This window comes from Bombina bombina, chromosome 1 (genome assembly GCF_027579735.1).
Source record: "Bombina bombina isolate aBomBom1 chromosome 1, aBomBom1.pri, whole genome shotgun sequence".
In the NCBI taxonomy this organism is placed as follows: domain Eukaryota; kingdom Metazoa; phylum Chordata; class Amphibia; order Anura; family Bombinatoridae; genus Bombina; species Bombina bombina.
Window position 1 is genome coordinate 1413134021 of NC_069499.1, and position 18243 is coordinate 1413152263.

An 18243-nucleotide genomic window follows, 5' to 3' on the forward strand; every position below is an offset into this window, starting at 1 on the left:
TGAATTCCAGGAGATAACCCTGAGAAACTATTTCTAGTGCCCAAGGATCCTGAACATCTCTTGCCCAAGCCTGAGCAAAGAGAGAAAGTCTGCCCCCCACCAGATCCGGTCCCATCCCTTCATGCTGTTTTGGTAGCAGTGGCAGGCTTTTTGGCCTGCTTACCCTTGTTCCAGCCTTGCATCGGTCTCCAGGCTGGTTTGGGTTGAGAAGTATTACCCTCTTGCTTAGAGGATGTAGAATTAGAGGCTGGTCCGTTTCTGCGAAAGGGACGAAAATTAGGCTTATTTTTAGCCTTAAAAGACCTATCCTGAGGAAGGGCGTGGCCCTTTCCCCCGGTGATGTCTGAAATAATCTCTTTCAAATCAGGACCAAACAGTGTTTTACCCTTGAAAGGGATGTTAAGCAATTTTGTCTTGGAAGACACATCCGCTGACCAAGACTTTAGCCAAAGCGCTCTGCGCGCCACGATAGCAAACCCTGAATTTTTCGCCGCTAATCTAGCTAATTGCAAAGCGGCATCTAAAATAAAAGAGTTAGCCAATTTAAGTGCTTGAACTCTGTCCATAACCTCCTCATACGAAGATTCTTTATTGAGCGACTTTTCTAGTTCTTCGAACCAGAAACACGCTGCCGTAGTGACAGGAACAATGCATGAAATTGGTTGTAGAAGGTAACCTTGCTGAACAAACATCTTTTTAAGCAAACCCTCTAATTTTTTATCCATAGGATCTTTGAAAGCACAACTATCTTCTATAGGAATAGTAGTGCGTTTGTTTAGAGTAGAAACCGCCCCCTCGACCTTGGGGACTGTCTGCCATAAGTCCTTTCTGGAGTCGACTATAGGAAATAATTTCTTAAATATAGGGGGAGGAACAAAAAGGTATGCCGGGCCTTTCCCACTCCTTATTTACTATGTCCGCCACCCGCTTGGGTATAGGAAAAGCATCGGGGGGCACCGGAACCTCTAGGAACTTGTCCATCTTACATCATTTCTCTGGAATGACCAAATTGTCACAATCATCCAGAGTAAATAATACCTCCTTAAGCAGTGCGCGGAGATGTTCTAATTTAAATTTAAATGTTACAACATCAGGTTCAGCTTGTTGAGAAATTTTTCCTGAATATGAAATTTCTCCCTCAGACAAAACCTCCCTCCTGGCCCCTTCAGATTGGTGTGAGGGTATGTCAGAACAGTTATCATCAGCGTCCTCTTGCTCTTCAGTGTTTAAAACAGAGCAATCGCGCTTTCTCTGATAAGTAGGCATTTTGGATAAAATGTTTGCAATAGAATTATCCATTACAGCCGTTAATTGTTGCATGGTAATAAGTATTGGCGCACTAGATGTACTAGGGGCCTCTTGTGTGGGCAAAACTGGTGTAGACACAGAAGGGGATGATGCAGTATCATGCTTACTCCCCTCATTTGATGAATCATCTTGGGCAATATCATTATCTGTGGCATCATTGTACCTACTTTGTTTGGACACTATGGCACAATCATCACATATATTTAAATGGGGAGAAACCTTGGCTTTCATACATATAGAACATCGCTTATCTGATGGTTCAGACATGTTAAACAGGCTTAAACTTGTCAACAAAGCACAAAAAACGTTTTAAAATAAAACCGTTACTGTCACTTTAAATTTTAAACTGAACACACTTTATTACTGAATATGTGAAAAAGTATGAAGGAATTGTTCAAAATTCACCAAAATTTCACCATAGTGTCTTAAAGCCTTAAAAGTATTGCACACCAAATTTGAAAGCTTTAACCCTTAAAATATATACAGTCCCAGGTATCTGCTTTGCTGAGACCCAACCAAGCCCAGAGGGGAATACGATACCAAATGACGCCTTCTATAAGCTTTTTCAGTGGTTCTTAGCTCCTCACACATGCATCTGCATGCCTTGCTCTCCAAAAACAACTGCGCATTAGTGGCGCGAAAATGAGGCTCTGCCTATGACTAGAAAAGGCCCCCATCTGAAAAAGGTGTCCAATACAGTGCCTGCCGTTTTTTTTACAACAATCCCCAAGATTATAATAACTATTAAGAGTTATAATCTGCCAAATATGCTTAGCAAAGTAATCGTTTTAGCCCAGAAAAATGTCTACCAGTTTTTTAAGCCCTTATAAAGCCCTTTATTCTTTTACTTCATCTAAGAAAATGGCTTACCGGTCCCCATAGGGGAAATGACAGCCTTCCAGCATTATATAGTCTTGTTAGAAATGTGGCCAGTCATACCTCAAGCAGAAAAGTCTGCCAACTGTTTCCCCCAACTGAAGTTACTTCATCTCAACAGTCCTGTGTGGAAACAGCAATCGATTTTAGTAACGTTTGCTAAAATCATCTTCCTCTTACAAACAGAAATCTTCATCTCTTTTCTGTTTCAGAGTAAATAGTACATACCAGCACTATTTTAAAATAACAAACACTTGATTGAAGGATAAAAACTAAATTTAAACACCAAAAAACTCTTAACCATCTCCGTGGAGATGTTGCCGGTGCAACGGCAAAGAGAATGACTGGGGTAGGCGGAGCCTAGGAGGGATCATGTGACCAGCTTTGCTGGGCTCTTTGCCATTTCCTGTTGGGGAAGAGAATATCCCACAAGTAAGGATGACGCCGTGGACCGGACACACCTATGTTGGAGAAATACAATTTTAAAAAAACTATTTGAAGTAGCATGCATAGCTAACTATTCAAACAAACTTTCCCACAGTATGTAGTAAAATCGATAACAATTGCAGTCAAAATGGTTAAATCTAAGTGCTACTAGCTCCAAAGGGGTTACAATGTTGATGTGTATGTATCTATATTTTTTGCTTAAATAGACATTTATCTAGTAAGAAAAGAACGAAAAAAAGACAAGTCAATTTTATAATAATCTTTATTTGTCCTAAAGAACTGAAGTCTACAGTTTTCTGAACTATACCAAAAGCTTTTTTTTTCTCTTTTAAACAATTGCCTTCATCACAGAAAAAAATATAATAATCAAAAGGGTGAGCATTTATCTCTATATGTTACAAAATGTAATGATTACATCACATAGAAAGAAAGAAAAAAACACAAGAAAGAACAATTCACTTTGGGGCAAATATAATAAACAAAAATAGAGGACTATAAAATTAACAAAAAAATTATATTCCCAGCTATGTCATAGCTGTTGTAAAATCCAATTTTTTTCCAACTTTTTGTTTTATTAAAAATAACTACAAAATCTTTTCATTCATCTTTGTAATGCAAATTCCTTTATAAGCAGATAAAGGGCATGAAATTTAACTTGGTGTATGACTCTGCAACCTGGTGTTAAATGAACTCATGGGAGGAAAATAAATCCTTTTACCTACTGCAGAAAGACTAGAGTTCAATATCAACATATCAAGGAAATGATACACTAATGCAGGTTACATACAGCAGAACATCATTTTACAATATGACATTTGTGTGTGTGTGTGTGTGGGGGGGGGGGGATAGCTACAGCAATCTATTCTCTGTAGAACAGTGTTTTTCAACCAGTGTTCCGTGAGAGATCCTCAGGTGTGCCGCGGCAGACTGACAACAGTGTGACATTTTCTTTAAATTTTGCATATATATATATATATATATATATACATACATACATATACATATACATACACACACACATATATATGCTGTATTAGGCTACAATGTGTGATTTTGTAAAATTTTGGGATGGTGGTGTGCCGCAAGATTTTTTTAATGTAAAAAAGTGTGCCACGGCAAAAAAAGGTTGAAAATCACTGCTGTAGAAAACTGCAGCAAGGGAAATAATGGACATTTAGTGATAATTCTAGATATGTATTTGGAGGCTTTGGATACCTCCGAATGTGTAAGGAGGCGGCTGTTCAGCTATTTTTGGAGCTTTGGGTTTGCACAGAGCCTAGTGTGTTGCAGTTTAACAGGAATTAATTTGGATCTGAAAATAGCAAACCACCACAAGTGGCCACCTTCTTCCACAAAACGCAAGGTATCCAAAACCTCCAAAAAGCATATATCTAACTCTGAAGTACCAACAGGTTTGCTATCAATTGGCTTTTAAAAATATTTATTTTGGTCAGATAAAAAATAAAGTATGTATGATTAAAATAAAATTTAAATTGTAAAGGTCTTCCTGTGCAAAACCCAAATGGACATTAAAATGTACAAAGAACTAATGAAGAGGCTTATTTAAAGGGACAGTAAAGTCAAAATTAAAGGGACAGTAAACCTACACAATGTTATATAATTCTGCATATAGTGCAGAATTATATAACATAATAGCGCCAAATTTATAAAACAAAGCAAGCTACATTGAGTTTAATGGCGTGACCGAGCTGGTTGTGACTAGACAGTGTGCCGCGATGTGCTAAGGTAAATAACAGACCCGCTCAGAGCCAGGAGCGGCGGAATACAAAATTCTAAGTTCTTGCTAAAAATTGTTTGAAATAATTATAAAATAATGTTATATATGTTATACTATGTGCAGAATTATATAACATTTGTGTAGGTTTACTGCCCCTTTAAAGAAACTGGAGCAGAAATCCCCACAGCAAGACTACACCATAGAAACCGAAAATGAGATAAATTGTAATTTGTGCTTTGCTAAGGTATTAGTATGTTGGTAGCCATAATGCAAAGCTTTTGCCTGCCTTACTCTTATACCTCCAAGATAAACATAAGCCTTTTAGTGTTTGTTGCACATGCTGTATAGAGTACTAAACTACGCTGGTTTTATTAGTTAAAATATGAAAAAGCAAGTTAAGAGGCACCAAGGACAAGAAAACACGAATGACAAAGGTTTCACAATTTAGAGGACTTATTGACAGTTTAAAGCTTTTAAACTAGTACATTTTACATTGCTATTAGTTTTAAAGGGACATCATACCCATTTGTTTAATCTAAAATAGATCATTTCAAAATAAATTGATTTATTCAAGAAAGGGAAATTAGGACAATGGTCTTTGAATTTAAATAAAAATTTCCTTTAAGCAAAAATATTTTAAGTAGAATGTCCCTTTAAGTATTCAACATGTAAATGTTCTTGCAATTAGATGTTGGAGAGGCCAAGTAGAAATGCCATCATTACATTTTTTTTTCTTAAGCAGGACAGCAGGATGTTCCAATTCCCATTTACACGAACACACATGGATGGAGAGCAATAGTTTTTTTTTTCTTGCAAAATGTATAATCCTGATGGTGTAAACACATTTGATGATGTATAGAATACCCAACATGTTTTGACTCATTGTTGGTAAACAACCTTGGAATTGTTGACAATGCCTGATTTTATCACTGTATATACACATATAAACATAAAACTAAAACACTGCAGGCAGTTAACAAGTTCATGAATTTAACACATACATATTGTACACAAAAGGTGTAGGGATGCGTATAGGGTTTACAGCATACAAGCAAAACATAAGATTAAATATCCAGTTTCAATTATGTAGAATCCAGTCTGTTCTTCAACTGGTAACAAAGATAAAAATATATTAAAAAAATAGGCAGTTTCAAGCCTTAAAAAGCACAATAAAATAGTGGTAACATCCACCCAGTATCTAGAGTTTCCATATTGCTAAACTAGATACTAGCTGCAGGGCACAAATTTCTAAGTTGCTGAAGAGGAATAATGATATAGCATCAGTCACCAAAGCAAGAGCAGCATCATATGCTAGTACTAAAAGCAGCACAAGACCAGAAGCTATGAACTCAAGAATTCCAAAGCCCATCTTCAGAAGCTGAAAGGATCAATATCTGTACACTCCTCCAAGTAGAAAGATGGCAATACCTCGTATGCAAGTTGTATTAAACCAGGAGATAGATTATAATCATCTCTGCCCTAGGTTGACAAATCTGTGGCCTGTGTTTAAGATGATTCAGCCATCGTTATGCTCTAGAAGGTTTTTATGGGTTTGATTTCTACCCACTTTTACTCAAGCAGGCTACAGGTTATACAATAAAGGTATACACAGTGTGAAGCATCTCTTCATTATCATACACTGGGCAGAATAATTCCTGTTAAAAGGCCAAGATGTGTAACGTAGGAAAACATTAGCAAAATACTGAACAGCTATACAGACATTTGCCCCTCTAGGGTTGAATGGGTAAACTGGCTATGAGCAGTAGATGCACTGGAACTGAAATTTCATGACAATTTGTGACCTAAAAAAAAAAAAAGTGACAGGAAGTCGCAATTAATGATTAATGCAGATCAGAACTTGCCTCTTATCCTACCAGGAAGAGGTTCTTCAATCTTTCCATTTTATGATTTGGATTCGTTGCAGATCTAACAAGCGGATGAAATATTTATTCCCTATTTTTTTTCTTAAAATATATTTTTAGTTCTGAAGTTAAACCCCGTTTTTTTTTTTAGATTTTTTTTTATACTCTTCTTTAGCACCCAGGATCCCAGCAAAGGAGAGGATAGGAGAATTCTGCCCAGTCAGATTAGGTGTTGGTTGTACGAACAGCTACAGGCTGTAGAGAGGAAAAAACAAAAACAATACAAAATTATTAAACATTTGTCACTTGTTAAAATCAAGCAAGTGTAGCATATCTACTTCTATTACGACAAGTGTTCCTCAAACCATAGCTGCCCATGAAGAAAGAAAATAAAAAATAAATATAATATGTATTGAATAGCAAACCATGCATTCAAGATACATTTTGAATGCACATTGTGCCAGACTTCTTGCAAAACCAAGTGAGCATGTTTATTTCATCTCCTTTGAATGTGGCTAGCAGCAAAAAATAAAATAAATACATTTATCAGGTAAGCATACATTTATTTCCAAGTGGTGAGTCCACAGCTTGAGTAATTACTGTTGGCAATATCACTCCTGGCCAAGTATCACTCCCTTAACCACAACCCCCCAGTCATTCGACCAAAGGGGAATGGAGAAAAAGGAGTAACACAAGGTGTAAAGGTGCCTGAGGTTATAGTCAAAAGAACAACCGTCTTAAAATAAAAGGGTGGGGCCGTGGACTCACCATATCCGGAAAGAAATACATTTATCAGGTAATCATAAATTTTGTTTTTCTTTCCTAAGATATGGCGAGTCCACCGCTTGAGTAATTACTGTTAGGAACCAATACCCAAGCTAACATTTATTTCCAAGTGGTGAGTCCACAGCTTGAGTAATTACTGTTGGCAATATCACTCCTGGCCAAGTATCACTCCCTTAACCACAACCCCCCAGTCATTCGACCAAAGGGGAATGGAGAAAAAGGAGTAACACAAGGTGCCTGAGGTTATAGTCAAAAGAACAACCGTCTTAAAATAAAAGGGTGGGGCCGTGGACTCACCATATCCGGAAAGAAATACATTTATCAGGTAATCATAAATTTTGTTTTTCTTTCCTAAGATATGGCGAGTCCACCGCTTGAGTAATTACTGTTAGGAACCAATACCCAAGCTAGAGGACACAGATAGAGAGGGACAAGAAAGGCAGTCCTAAACCGAAGGCACCACCGCTTGAAGGACATTTCTCCCAAAAGAAATCTCAGACGAGGCAAAAGTATCAAATTTGTAAAATTTTAAAAAACGTATGTAGAGAAGACCAAGTTGCAGCCTTGCAAATTTGTTCCACAGAAGCTTCATTTTTGAAAGCCCAAGAAGAGGAAACAGCTCTTGTGGAATGAGCCGTAATTCTCTCAGGATGCTGCTGTCCAGCAGTCTCATAAGCCAAACGAATTATACTTCGTAACCCAAAAAAAACTGAATTTATGCTTACCTGATAAATTACTTTCTCCAACGGTGTGTCCGGTCCACGGTGTCATCCTTACTTGTGGGAATATCTCTTCCCCAACAGGAAATGGCAAAGAGTCCCAGCAAAGCTGTCCATATAGTCCCTCCTAGGCTCCGCCCACCCCAGTCATTCGACTGACGGACAGGAGGAAAAAAAACAGGAGAAACCATAGGGTGCCGTGGTGACTGTAGTTAGAGAAAATAATTCATCAGACCTGATTAAAAAACCAGGGCGGGCCGTGGACCGGACACACCGTTGGAGAAAGTAATTTATCAGGTAAGCATAAATTCTGTTTTCTCCAACATTGGTGTGTCCGGTCCACGGCGTCATCCTTACTTGTGGGAACCAATACCAAAGCTTTAGGACACGGATGAAGGGAGGGAGCAAATCAGGTTACCTAAACGGAAGGCACCACGGCTTGCAAAACCTCTCTCCCAAAATAGCCTCCGAAGAAGCAAAAGTATGAACATCTCTTGCCCAAGCCTGAGCAAAGAGAGAGAGTCTGCCCCCCACTAGATCCTGTCCCGGATCGGGGGCTACTCCTTCATGCTGTTTTGTTAGCGGTAGCAGGCTTCTTGGTCTGCTTACCCTTGTTCCAGCCTTGCATCGGTTTCCAGGCTGGTTTGGACTGTGAGGCATTACCCTCTTGCTTAGAGGATGCAGAATTAGAGGCCGGTCCGTTCCTGAAATTACGAAAGGAACGAAAATTAGACTTATTCTTGGCCTTGAAAGGCCTATCTTGTGGGAGGGCGTGACCCTTTCCCCCAGTGATGTCTGAGATAATCTCTTTCAATTCTGGTCCAAAGAGAGTTTTACCCTTGAAGGGGATGTTAAGCAATTTTGTCTTGGAAGATACATCCGCTGACCAAGACTTTAGCCAAAGCGCTCTGCGCGCCACAATTGCAAACCCTGAATTTTTTGTCGCTAATCTAGCTAATTGCAATGCGGCATCTAAAATAAGAGTTAGCCAACTTAAGGGCGTGAACTCTGTCCATAACCTCCTCATATGGAGTCTCTCTACTGAGCGACTTTTCTAGTTCCTCGAACCAGAACCACGCTGCTGTAGTGACAGGAACAATGCAAGAAATGGGTTGTAAAGGTAACCTTGCTGTACAAAAATCTTTTTAAGCAAACCCTCCAATTTTTTATCCATAGGATCTTTGAAAGCACAACTATCCTCGATAGGAATAGTAGTGCGCTTGTTTAGAGTAGAAACTGCCCCCTCGACCTTAGGGACTGTCTGCCATAAGTCCTTTCTGGGGTCGACCATAGGAAATAATTTCTTAAATATAGGAGGGGGAACAAAAAGGTATGCCGGGCTTTTCCCACTCCTTATTTACTATGTCCGCCACCCGCTTGGGTATAGGAAAAGCGTCGGGGTGCACCGGAACCTCTAGGAACTTGTCCATCTTGCATAATTTTTCTGGAATGACCAAGTTGTCACAATCATCCAGAGTAGATAACACCTCCTTAAGCAGTGCGCGGAGATGTTCTAATTTAAATTTAAATGTCAAAACATCAGGTTCAGCCTGTTGAGAAATTTTTCCTGAATCTGAATTTTCTCCATCTGACAAAACCTCCCTCATGGCCCCTTCAGATTGGTGTGAGGGTATGACAGAACAATTATCATCAGCGCCCTCCTGCTCTTCAGTGTTTAAAACAGAGCAATCGCGCTTTCTCTGATATGCAGGCATTTTGGATAAAATATTTGCTATGGAGTTATCCATTACAGCCGTCAATTGTTGCATGGTAATAAGCATTGGCGCGCTAGAAGTACTAGGGGCCTCCTGCGTGGGCAAAACTGGCGTAGACACAGAAGGAGATGATGTAGAACCATGTCTACTCCCTTCACCTGAGGAATCATCTTGGGCAATTTCATTATCTGTGGCAGTACTGTCCTTACTTTGTTTGGACGCTATGGCACAATTATCACACAATTTTGAAGGGGGAGACACATTGGCTTTCATACATATAGAACATAGCTTATCTGAAGGCACAGACATGTTAAACAGGCTTAAACTTGTCAATAAAGCACAAAAACAGTTTTAAAACAAAACCGTTACTGTCTCTTTAAATTTTAAACAGAGCACACTATTACTGAATATGTGAAAAAATATGAAGGAATTGTTCAAAATTTACCAAAATTTCACCACAGTGTCTTAAAGCATTAAAAGTATTGCACACCAAACAAACAAGAGCTTTAACCCTTAAAATAACGAAACCGGAGCCGGTTACAGATTTAACCCCTATACAGTCCCAGCTACAGCCTTTACTGTGACTTTACAAAGCCCAGAGGGGAATACGATACCAAATGACGCCTTCTAGGAATTTTTCCAACTACTTTCAGGTCCTCACACATGCATCTGCATGTCTTGCTCTCAAAAACAACTGCGCAGTAATGGCGCGAAAATGAGGCTCAGCCTACAACTGGGAAGGCCCTTCCTGACTGGAAAAGGTGTCTAACATAGTGCCTGACGTTAAAAAACGTTGCACAAGTTTATAAGTGTGAATTATCAGCATTAACATGTATAAAATGTCCAAATAAAGCAATCGATTTAACCCATAAAAGTGTCTACCAGTTTTATAGCCCATATTAAGCCCTTTATTCTGTTTGAGACTAAGAAAATGGCTTACCGGTCCCCATGAGGGGAAATATGACAGCCTTTCAGCATTACACAGTCTTGTTAGAAATATGGCTAGTCATACCTTAAGCAGAAAAGTCTGCTAACTGTTTCCCCCAACTGAAGTTACTTCATCTCAACAGTCCTATGTGGAAACAGCAATAGATTTTAGTTACTGTCTGCTAAAATCATCTTCCTCTCACAAACAGAAATCTTCATCTTTTTCTGTTTCAGAGTAAATAGTACATACCAGCACTATTTTAAAATAAACTCTTGATAGTAGAATAAAAAAACTACAACTAAACACCACATACTCTTAACCATCTCAGTGGAGATGTTGCCTGTGCAACGGCAAAGAGAATTACTGGGGTGGGCGGAGCCTAGGAGGGACTATATGGCCAGCTTTGCTGGGACTCTTTGCCATTTCCTGTTGGGGAAGAGATATTCCCACAAGGATGACGCCGTGGACCGGACACACCAATGTTGGAGAAAACATAATTTATGCTTACCTGATAAATTCCTTTCTTCTGTAGTGTGATCAGTCCACGGGTCATCATTACTTGTGGGATATTAACTGCTCCCCTACAGGAAGTGCAAGAGGATTCACCCAGCAGAGTTGCTATATAGCTCCTCCCCTCTACGTCACCTCCAGTCATTCGACCAAGGACCAACGAGAAAGGAGAAGCCAAGGGTGTAGTGGTGACTGGAGTATAATTTAAAAAATATTTACCTGCCTTAAAAAACAGGGCGGGCCGTGGACTGATCACACTACAGAAGAAAGGAATTTATCAGGTAAGCATAAATTATGTTTTCTTCTGTTAAGTGTGATCAGTCCACGGGTCATCATTACTTGTGGGATACCAATACCAAAGCAAAAGTACACGGATGACGGGAGGGATAGGCAGGCTCTTTATACAGAAGGAACCACTGCCTGAAGAACCTTTCTCCCAAAAATAGCCTCCGAGGAAGCAAAAGTGTCAAATTTGTAAAATTTGGAAAAAGTATGAAGCGAAGACCAAGTTGCAGCCTTGCAAATCTGTTCAACAGAGGCCTCATTCTTAAAGGCCCAAGTGGAAACCACAGCTCTAGTGGAATGAGCTGTAATTCTTTCAGGAGGCTGCTGTCCAGCAGTCTCATAAGCTAAACGAATTATGCTACGAAGCCAAAAAGAGAGAAAGCTTTTTGACCTCTCCTCTGACCAGAGTAAACGACAAACAGGGAAGACGTTTGTCGAAAATCTTTAGTTGCCTGTAAATAAAATTTAAGGGCACGAACTACTACCAGATTGTGCAAAAGACGTTCCTTCCTCGAAGAAGGATTTGGGCACAAGGATGGAACAACAATCTCCTGATTGATATTCCTGTTAGTGACTACCTTAGGTAAGAACCCAGGCTTAGTACGCAGAACTACCTTATCCGAGTGAAAAATCAAATAAGGAGAATCACAATGTAAGGCTGATAACTCAGAGACTCTTCGAGCCGAGGAAAAAGCCATTAAAAATAGAACTTTCCAAGATAACAACTTTATATCAATGGAATGAAGGGGTTCAAACGGAACACCCTGTAAAACGTTAAGAACAAGGTTTAAACTCCATGGTGGAGCCACAGCTTTAAACACAGGTTTAATCCTGGCCAAAGCCTGACAAAAAGCCTGAACGTCTGGAACTTCTGACAGACGCTTGTGTAACAGAATGGACAGAGCTGAGATCTGTCCCTTTAAGGAACTAGCGGATAACCCCTTTTCTAAACCTTCTTGTAGAAAAGACAATATCCTAGGAATCCTAACCTTACTCCAAGAGTAACCTTTGGATTCGCACCAATATAGGTATTTACGCCATATTTTATGGTAAATCTTTCTGGTAACAGGCTTCCTAGCCTGTATTAAGGTATCAATAACTGACTCAGAAAAACCACGCTTTGATAAGATCAAGCGTTCAATTTCCAAGCAGTCAGCTTCAGAGAAGTTAGATTTTGATGTTTGAAAGGACCCTGAATCAGAAGGTCCTGTTTCAGAGGTAACGACCAAGGTGGACAGAATGACATGTCCACCAGATCTGTATACCAAGTCCTGCGTGGCCATGCAGGCGCTATTAGAATCACTGATGCTTTCTCCTGTTTGATTCTGGCAATCAATCGAGGAAGCATCGGGAAAGGTGGAAACACATGAGCCATCCTGAAGGTCCATGGTGCTGTCAAGGCATCTATCAGGACCGCTCCCGGATCCCTGGATCTGGACCCGTAGCGCGGAAGCTTGGCGTTCTGTCGAGACGCCATGAGATCTATCTCTGGTTTGCCCCAACGTCGAAGTATTTGGGCAAAGACCTCTGGATGAAGTTCCCACTCCCCCGGATGAAAAGTCTGACGACTTAAGAAATCCGCCTCCCAGTTCTCCACTCCCGGGATGTGGATTGCAGACAGGTGGCAAGAGTGAGACTCTGCCCAGCGAATTATCTTCGATACTTCCATCATTGCTAGGGAGCTTCTTGTCCCTCCCTGATGGTTGATATAAGCTACAGTCGTGATGTTGTCCGACTGGAACCTGGTGAACCCCCGAGTTGCTAACTGGGGCCAAGCCAGAAGAGCATTGAGGACTGCTCTCAATTCCAGAATGTTTATTGGAAGAAGACTCTCCTCCTGATTCCATAGTCCCTGAGCCTTCAGAGAATTCCAGACAGCGCCCCAACCTAGTAGGCTGGCGTCTGTTGTTACAATTGACCAGTCTGGCCTGCTGAATGGCATTCCCCTGGACAGATGTGGCCGATAAAGCCACCATAGAAGAGAATTTCTGGTCTCTTGAATGGAATGAAGGACACGGCATGCACTTTGAAGTTTTGTTAACCTGTCCTCTGTCAGGTAAATCTTCATTTCTACAGAATCTATCAGAGTCCCCAGGAAGGGAACTCTTGTGAGTGGAAAGAGAGAACTTTTCTCTTCGTTCACTTTCCATCCATGCGACCTTAGAAATGCCAGTACTATCTCTGTATGAGATTTGGCAGTTTGAAAGCTTGAAGCTTGTATCAGTATGTCGTCTAAGTACGGAGCTACTGAAATTCCTCGCGGTCTTAGTACCGCCAGAAGAGTGCCCAGAACCTTTGTGAAGATTCTTGGAGCCGTAGCCAGTCCGAATGGAAGAGCTACAAACTGGTAATGCCTGTCTAAAAAGGCAAACCTTAGATACCGGTAATGACTTCTGTGAATCGGTATGTGAAGGTAAGCATCCTTTAAATCCACTGTGGTCAAGTACTGACCCTCTTGGATCATGGGCAAAATTGTTCGAATAGTTTCCATCTTGAACGATGGAACTCTTAGGAATTTGTTTAGGATCTTTAAATCCAAGATTGGCCTGAAGGTTCCCTCTTTTTTGGGAACTACAAACAGATTTGAGTAAAACCCTTGTCCTTGTTCCAACCGCGGAACTGGATGGATCACTCCCATTAATAAAAGATCTTGTACGCAGCGTAGAAACGCTTCCTTCTTTGTTAGGTTTGTTGACAACCTTGACAGATGAAATCTCCCTCTTGGGGGAGAGGATTTGAAGTCCAGAAGGTATCCCTGAGATATGATCTCTAACGCCCAGGGATCCTGAACATCTCTTGCCCAAGCCTGGGCGAAGAGGGAAAGTCTGCCCCCCACTAGATCCGGTCCCGGATCGGGGGCCCTCAATTCATGCTGTCTTAGGGGCAGCAGCAGGTTTTCTGGCCTGTTTGCCCCTGTTCCAGGACTGGTTAGGTTTCCAGCCTTGTCTGTAGCGAGCAACAGCTCCTTCCTGTTTTGGTGCAGAGGAAGTTGATGCTGCTCCTGCTTTGAAATTACGAAAGGAACGAAAATTGGACTGTCTAGCCTTGGCTTTGGCCTTGTCCTGAGGCAGGGCATGACCTTTACCTCCTGTAATGTCATCAATAATCTCTTTCAAGCCGGGCCCGAATAAGGTCTGCCCTTTGAAAGGAATATTAAGCAATTTAGATTTAGACGTAACATCAGCTGACCAGGATTTTAGCCACAGAGCTCTGCGTGCCTGAATGGCGAATCCTGAATTTTTAGCCGCAAGTTTAGTTAAATGTACTACGGCATCTGAAATAAATGAATTAGCTAACTTAAGGAATTTAAGTTTGTGTGTGATGTCATCTAGTGTGGATGATTGAAGTGTCTCTTCCAGAGACTCAAACCAAAATGCTGCTGCAGCCGTGACAGGCGCAATACATGCAAGAGGTTGCAATATAAACCCTTGTTGAACAAACATTTTCTTAAGGTAACCCTCTAATTTTTTATCCATTGGATCTGAAAAAGCACAGCTATCCTCCACTGGGATAGTGGTACGCTTAGCTAAAGTAGAAACTGCTCCCTCCACCTTAGGGACCATTTGCCATAAGTCCCGTGTGGCGGCGTCTATTGGAAACATTTTTCTGAATATAGGAGGGGGTGAGAAAGGCACACCGGGTCTATCCCACTCCTTAGTAACAATGTCAGTAAGTCTCTTAGGTATAGGAAAAACGTCAGTACTCGTCGGTACCGCAAAATATTTATCCAACCTACACATTTTTTCTGGTATTGCAACTGTGTTACAATCATTCAGAGCCGCTAATACCTCCCCTAGTAACACACGGAGGTTCTCAAGCTTAAATTTAAAATTTGAAATGTCTGAGTCCAGTTTATTTGGATCAGAACCGTCACCCACAGAATGAAGCTCTCCGTCTTCATGTTCTGCAAACTGTGACGCAGTATCAGACATGGCCCTTGCATTATCAGCGCACTCTGTTCTCATCCCAGAGTGATCACGTTTACCTCTTAGTTCTGGTAGTTTAGCCAAAACTTCAGTCATAACAGTAGCCATATCTTGTAATGTGATTTGTAATGGCCGCCCAGATGCACTCGGCGCTACAATATCACGCACCTCCTGAGCGGGAGATGCAGGTACTGACACGTGAGGCGAGTTAGTCGGCATAACTCTCCCCTCGTTGTTTGGTGAAATATGTTCAATTTGTACAGATTGACTATTTTTTAAGTAGCATCAATACATTTAGTACATAAATTTCTATTGGGCTCCACTTTGGCATTAACACATATAGCACAGAGATATTCCTCTGAATCAGACATGTTTAACACACTAGCAAATAAACAGCAACTTGGAAATACTTTTCAAAGTAATTTACAAATAATATGAAAACGAACTGTGCCTTTAAGAAGCACAGAAAAATATTATAACAGATAAAATAATTAAGTTATAGCATCAATCTTTGTCAGAATATACAGTTTTAGCAAAGGATTGTTCCCCTCAGCAAATGATAACTAACCCAGGCAGCAGAAAAAAAATACACAAATAAATGTTTTTTATATCACAGTCAATACAATCAGCACAGCTCTGCTGTATGATTACTTCCCTCAAAAAAAGACTCTTGAGATCCCTGAACTCTGTAGAGATGAACCGGATCATGCAGGAAGAAAATGAACCTCTGACTGAGTTTTTCTGATGCATAGTGAAAGCACCAAAATGGCCCCTCCCCCACACACATAACAGTGAGAGAGATCAGTGAACTGCTCTAATTTAAATCAAAACTATTGCCAAGTGGAAAAAAAGTGCCCAAAACATTTTTTCACCCAGTACCTCAGAGAAAAAAACGTTTTTACATGCCAGCAAAAAAACATTTTACCTCAATAATTAATTGTCATTTAAAACCTATTGCAAGTCCCTGCAAAATAGGTTAAGTCTATGTATACAGTTTAAAAGCCAGAGAAGTACCATTTCCCAGAAAACTGAAGTGTAAAATATACATACATGACAGCCTGATATCAGCTACATCTACTGCATTCAAGGCTGAGTTTACATTATAACGGTATGGCAGGATTTTCTCATCAATTCCATGTCAGAAAATAATAAACTGCTACATACCTCTTTGCAGATTAATCTGCCTGCTGTCCCCTGATCTGAAGTTTACCTCACTCCTCAGATGGCCGAGAAACAGCAATATGATCTTAACTACTCCGGCTAAAATCATAGAAAAACTCAGGTAGATTCTTCTTCAAATTCTACCAGAGAAGGAATAACACTCCGGTGCTATTATAAAATAACAAACTTTTGATTGAAGATATAAAAACTAAATATATCACCATAGTCCTCTCACACATCCTATCTAGTCGTTGGGTGCAAGAGAATGACTGGGGGTGACGTAGAGGGGAGGAGCTATATAGCAACTCTGCTGGGTGAATCCTCTTGCACTTCCTGTAGGGGAGCAGTTAATATCCCACAAGTAATGATGACCCGTGGACTGATCACACTTAACAGAAGAAATTCTGTTTTCTCCAACATTGGTGTCTCCGGTCCACGGCGTCATCCTTACTTGTGGGAACCAATACCAAAGCTTTAGGACACGGATGAAGGGAGGGAGCAAATCAGGTTACCTAAACGGAAGGCACCACGGCTTGCAAAACCTCTCTCCCAAAAATAGCCTCTGAAGAAGCAACAGTATCAAATTTGTAAAATTTGGCAAAAGTGTGCAGTGAAGACCAAGTCGCTGCCTTACATATCTGGTCAACAGAAGCCTCGTTCTTGAAGGCCCATGTGGAAGCCACAGCCCTAGTGGAGTGAGCTGTGATACTTTCAGGAGGCTGCCGTCCGGCAGTCTCGTAAGCCAATCGGATGATGCTTTTAAGCCAAAAGGAAAGAGGTAGAAGTCGCTTTTTGACCTCTCCTTTACCAGAATAGACGACAAACAGAGAAGAAGTTTGTCTGAACTCTTTTGTAGCTTCTAAATAGAATTTTAGAGCACGGACTACGTCTAAATTGTGTAACAAATGTTCCTTCTTTGAAACTGGATTCTGACACAAAGAAGGTACAACTATCTCCTGGTTAATATTTTTGTTAGAAACAACCTTTGGAAGAAAACCAGGCTTAGTACGCAAAACAACCTTATCTGCATGGAACACCAGATAGGGCGGAGAACACTGCAGAGCAGATAACTCAGAAACTCTTCTAGCAGAAGAAATAGCAACCAAAAACAAAACTTTCCAAGATAATAACTTAATATCTATGGAATGTAGAGGTTCAAACGGAACCCCTTGAAGAACTGAAAGAACTAGATTTAAACTCCAGGGAGGAGTCAAAGGTCTGTAAACAGGCTTGATCCTAACCAGAGCCTGAACAAATGCTTGAACATCTGGCACAGCTGCCAGTCGTTTGTGTAATAAGACAGATAAAGCAGATATCTGTCCCTTTAGAGAACTCGCTGATAATCCTTTATCCAAACCCTCTTGTAGAAAGGAAAGGATCTTAGGGATTTTGATCTTATTCCATAAGAATCCCTTGGATTCACACCAGCAGATATATCTTTTCCATATTTTATGGTAAATTTTTCTAGTTACCGGTTTTCTGGCTTGAACTAGAGTATCTATCACAGAATCTGAAAACCCACGCTTTGATAGAATCAAGCGTTCAATCTCCAAGCCGTCAGCTGGAGGGAGACCAGATTTGGATGTTCGAATGGACCCTGTACAAGAAGATCCTGTCTCAAAGGTAGCTTCCATGGTGGAACCGATGACATATTCACCAGGTCTGCATACCAAGTCCTGCGTGGCCACGCAGGAGCTATCAAGATCACCAAGGCCCTCTCCTGCTTGATCCTGGCTACCAGCCTGGGAATGAGAGGAAACGGTGGAAACACATAGGCTAGGTTGAAGGTCCAAGGCGCTACTAGTGCATCCACTAGAGTCGCCTTGGGATCCCTGGATCTGGACCCGTAGCAAGGAACCTTGAAGTTCTGACGAGACGCCATCAGATCCATATCTGGAATGCCCCATAATTGAGTCAACTGGGCAAAGATCTCCGGGTGGAGTTCCCACTCCCCCGGATGGAATGTCTGACGACTCAGATAA

General features: G+C 40.8%; 1 protein-coding gene across 2 annotated transcripts in view; it reads right to left on the reverse strand.

The window, feature by feature from the left end:
• Positions 1-2875: 2875 nt before the first annotated feature.
• The window catches only part of HDGF (heparin binding growth factor), a 126527-nt gene continuing 111159 nt past the window's right edge, over positions 2876-18243 (reverse strand). For both annotated transcript variants that reach the window (XM_053705314.1, XM_053705311.1), the window contains one exon: positions 2876-6486. In XM_053705314.1, the coding sequence (XP_053561289.1) occupies positions 6480-6486 (7 nt within the window). In that variant the 3' untranslated portion in view covers positions 2876-6479. The remainder of the gene's footprint in view (positions 6487-18243) is intronic.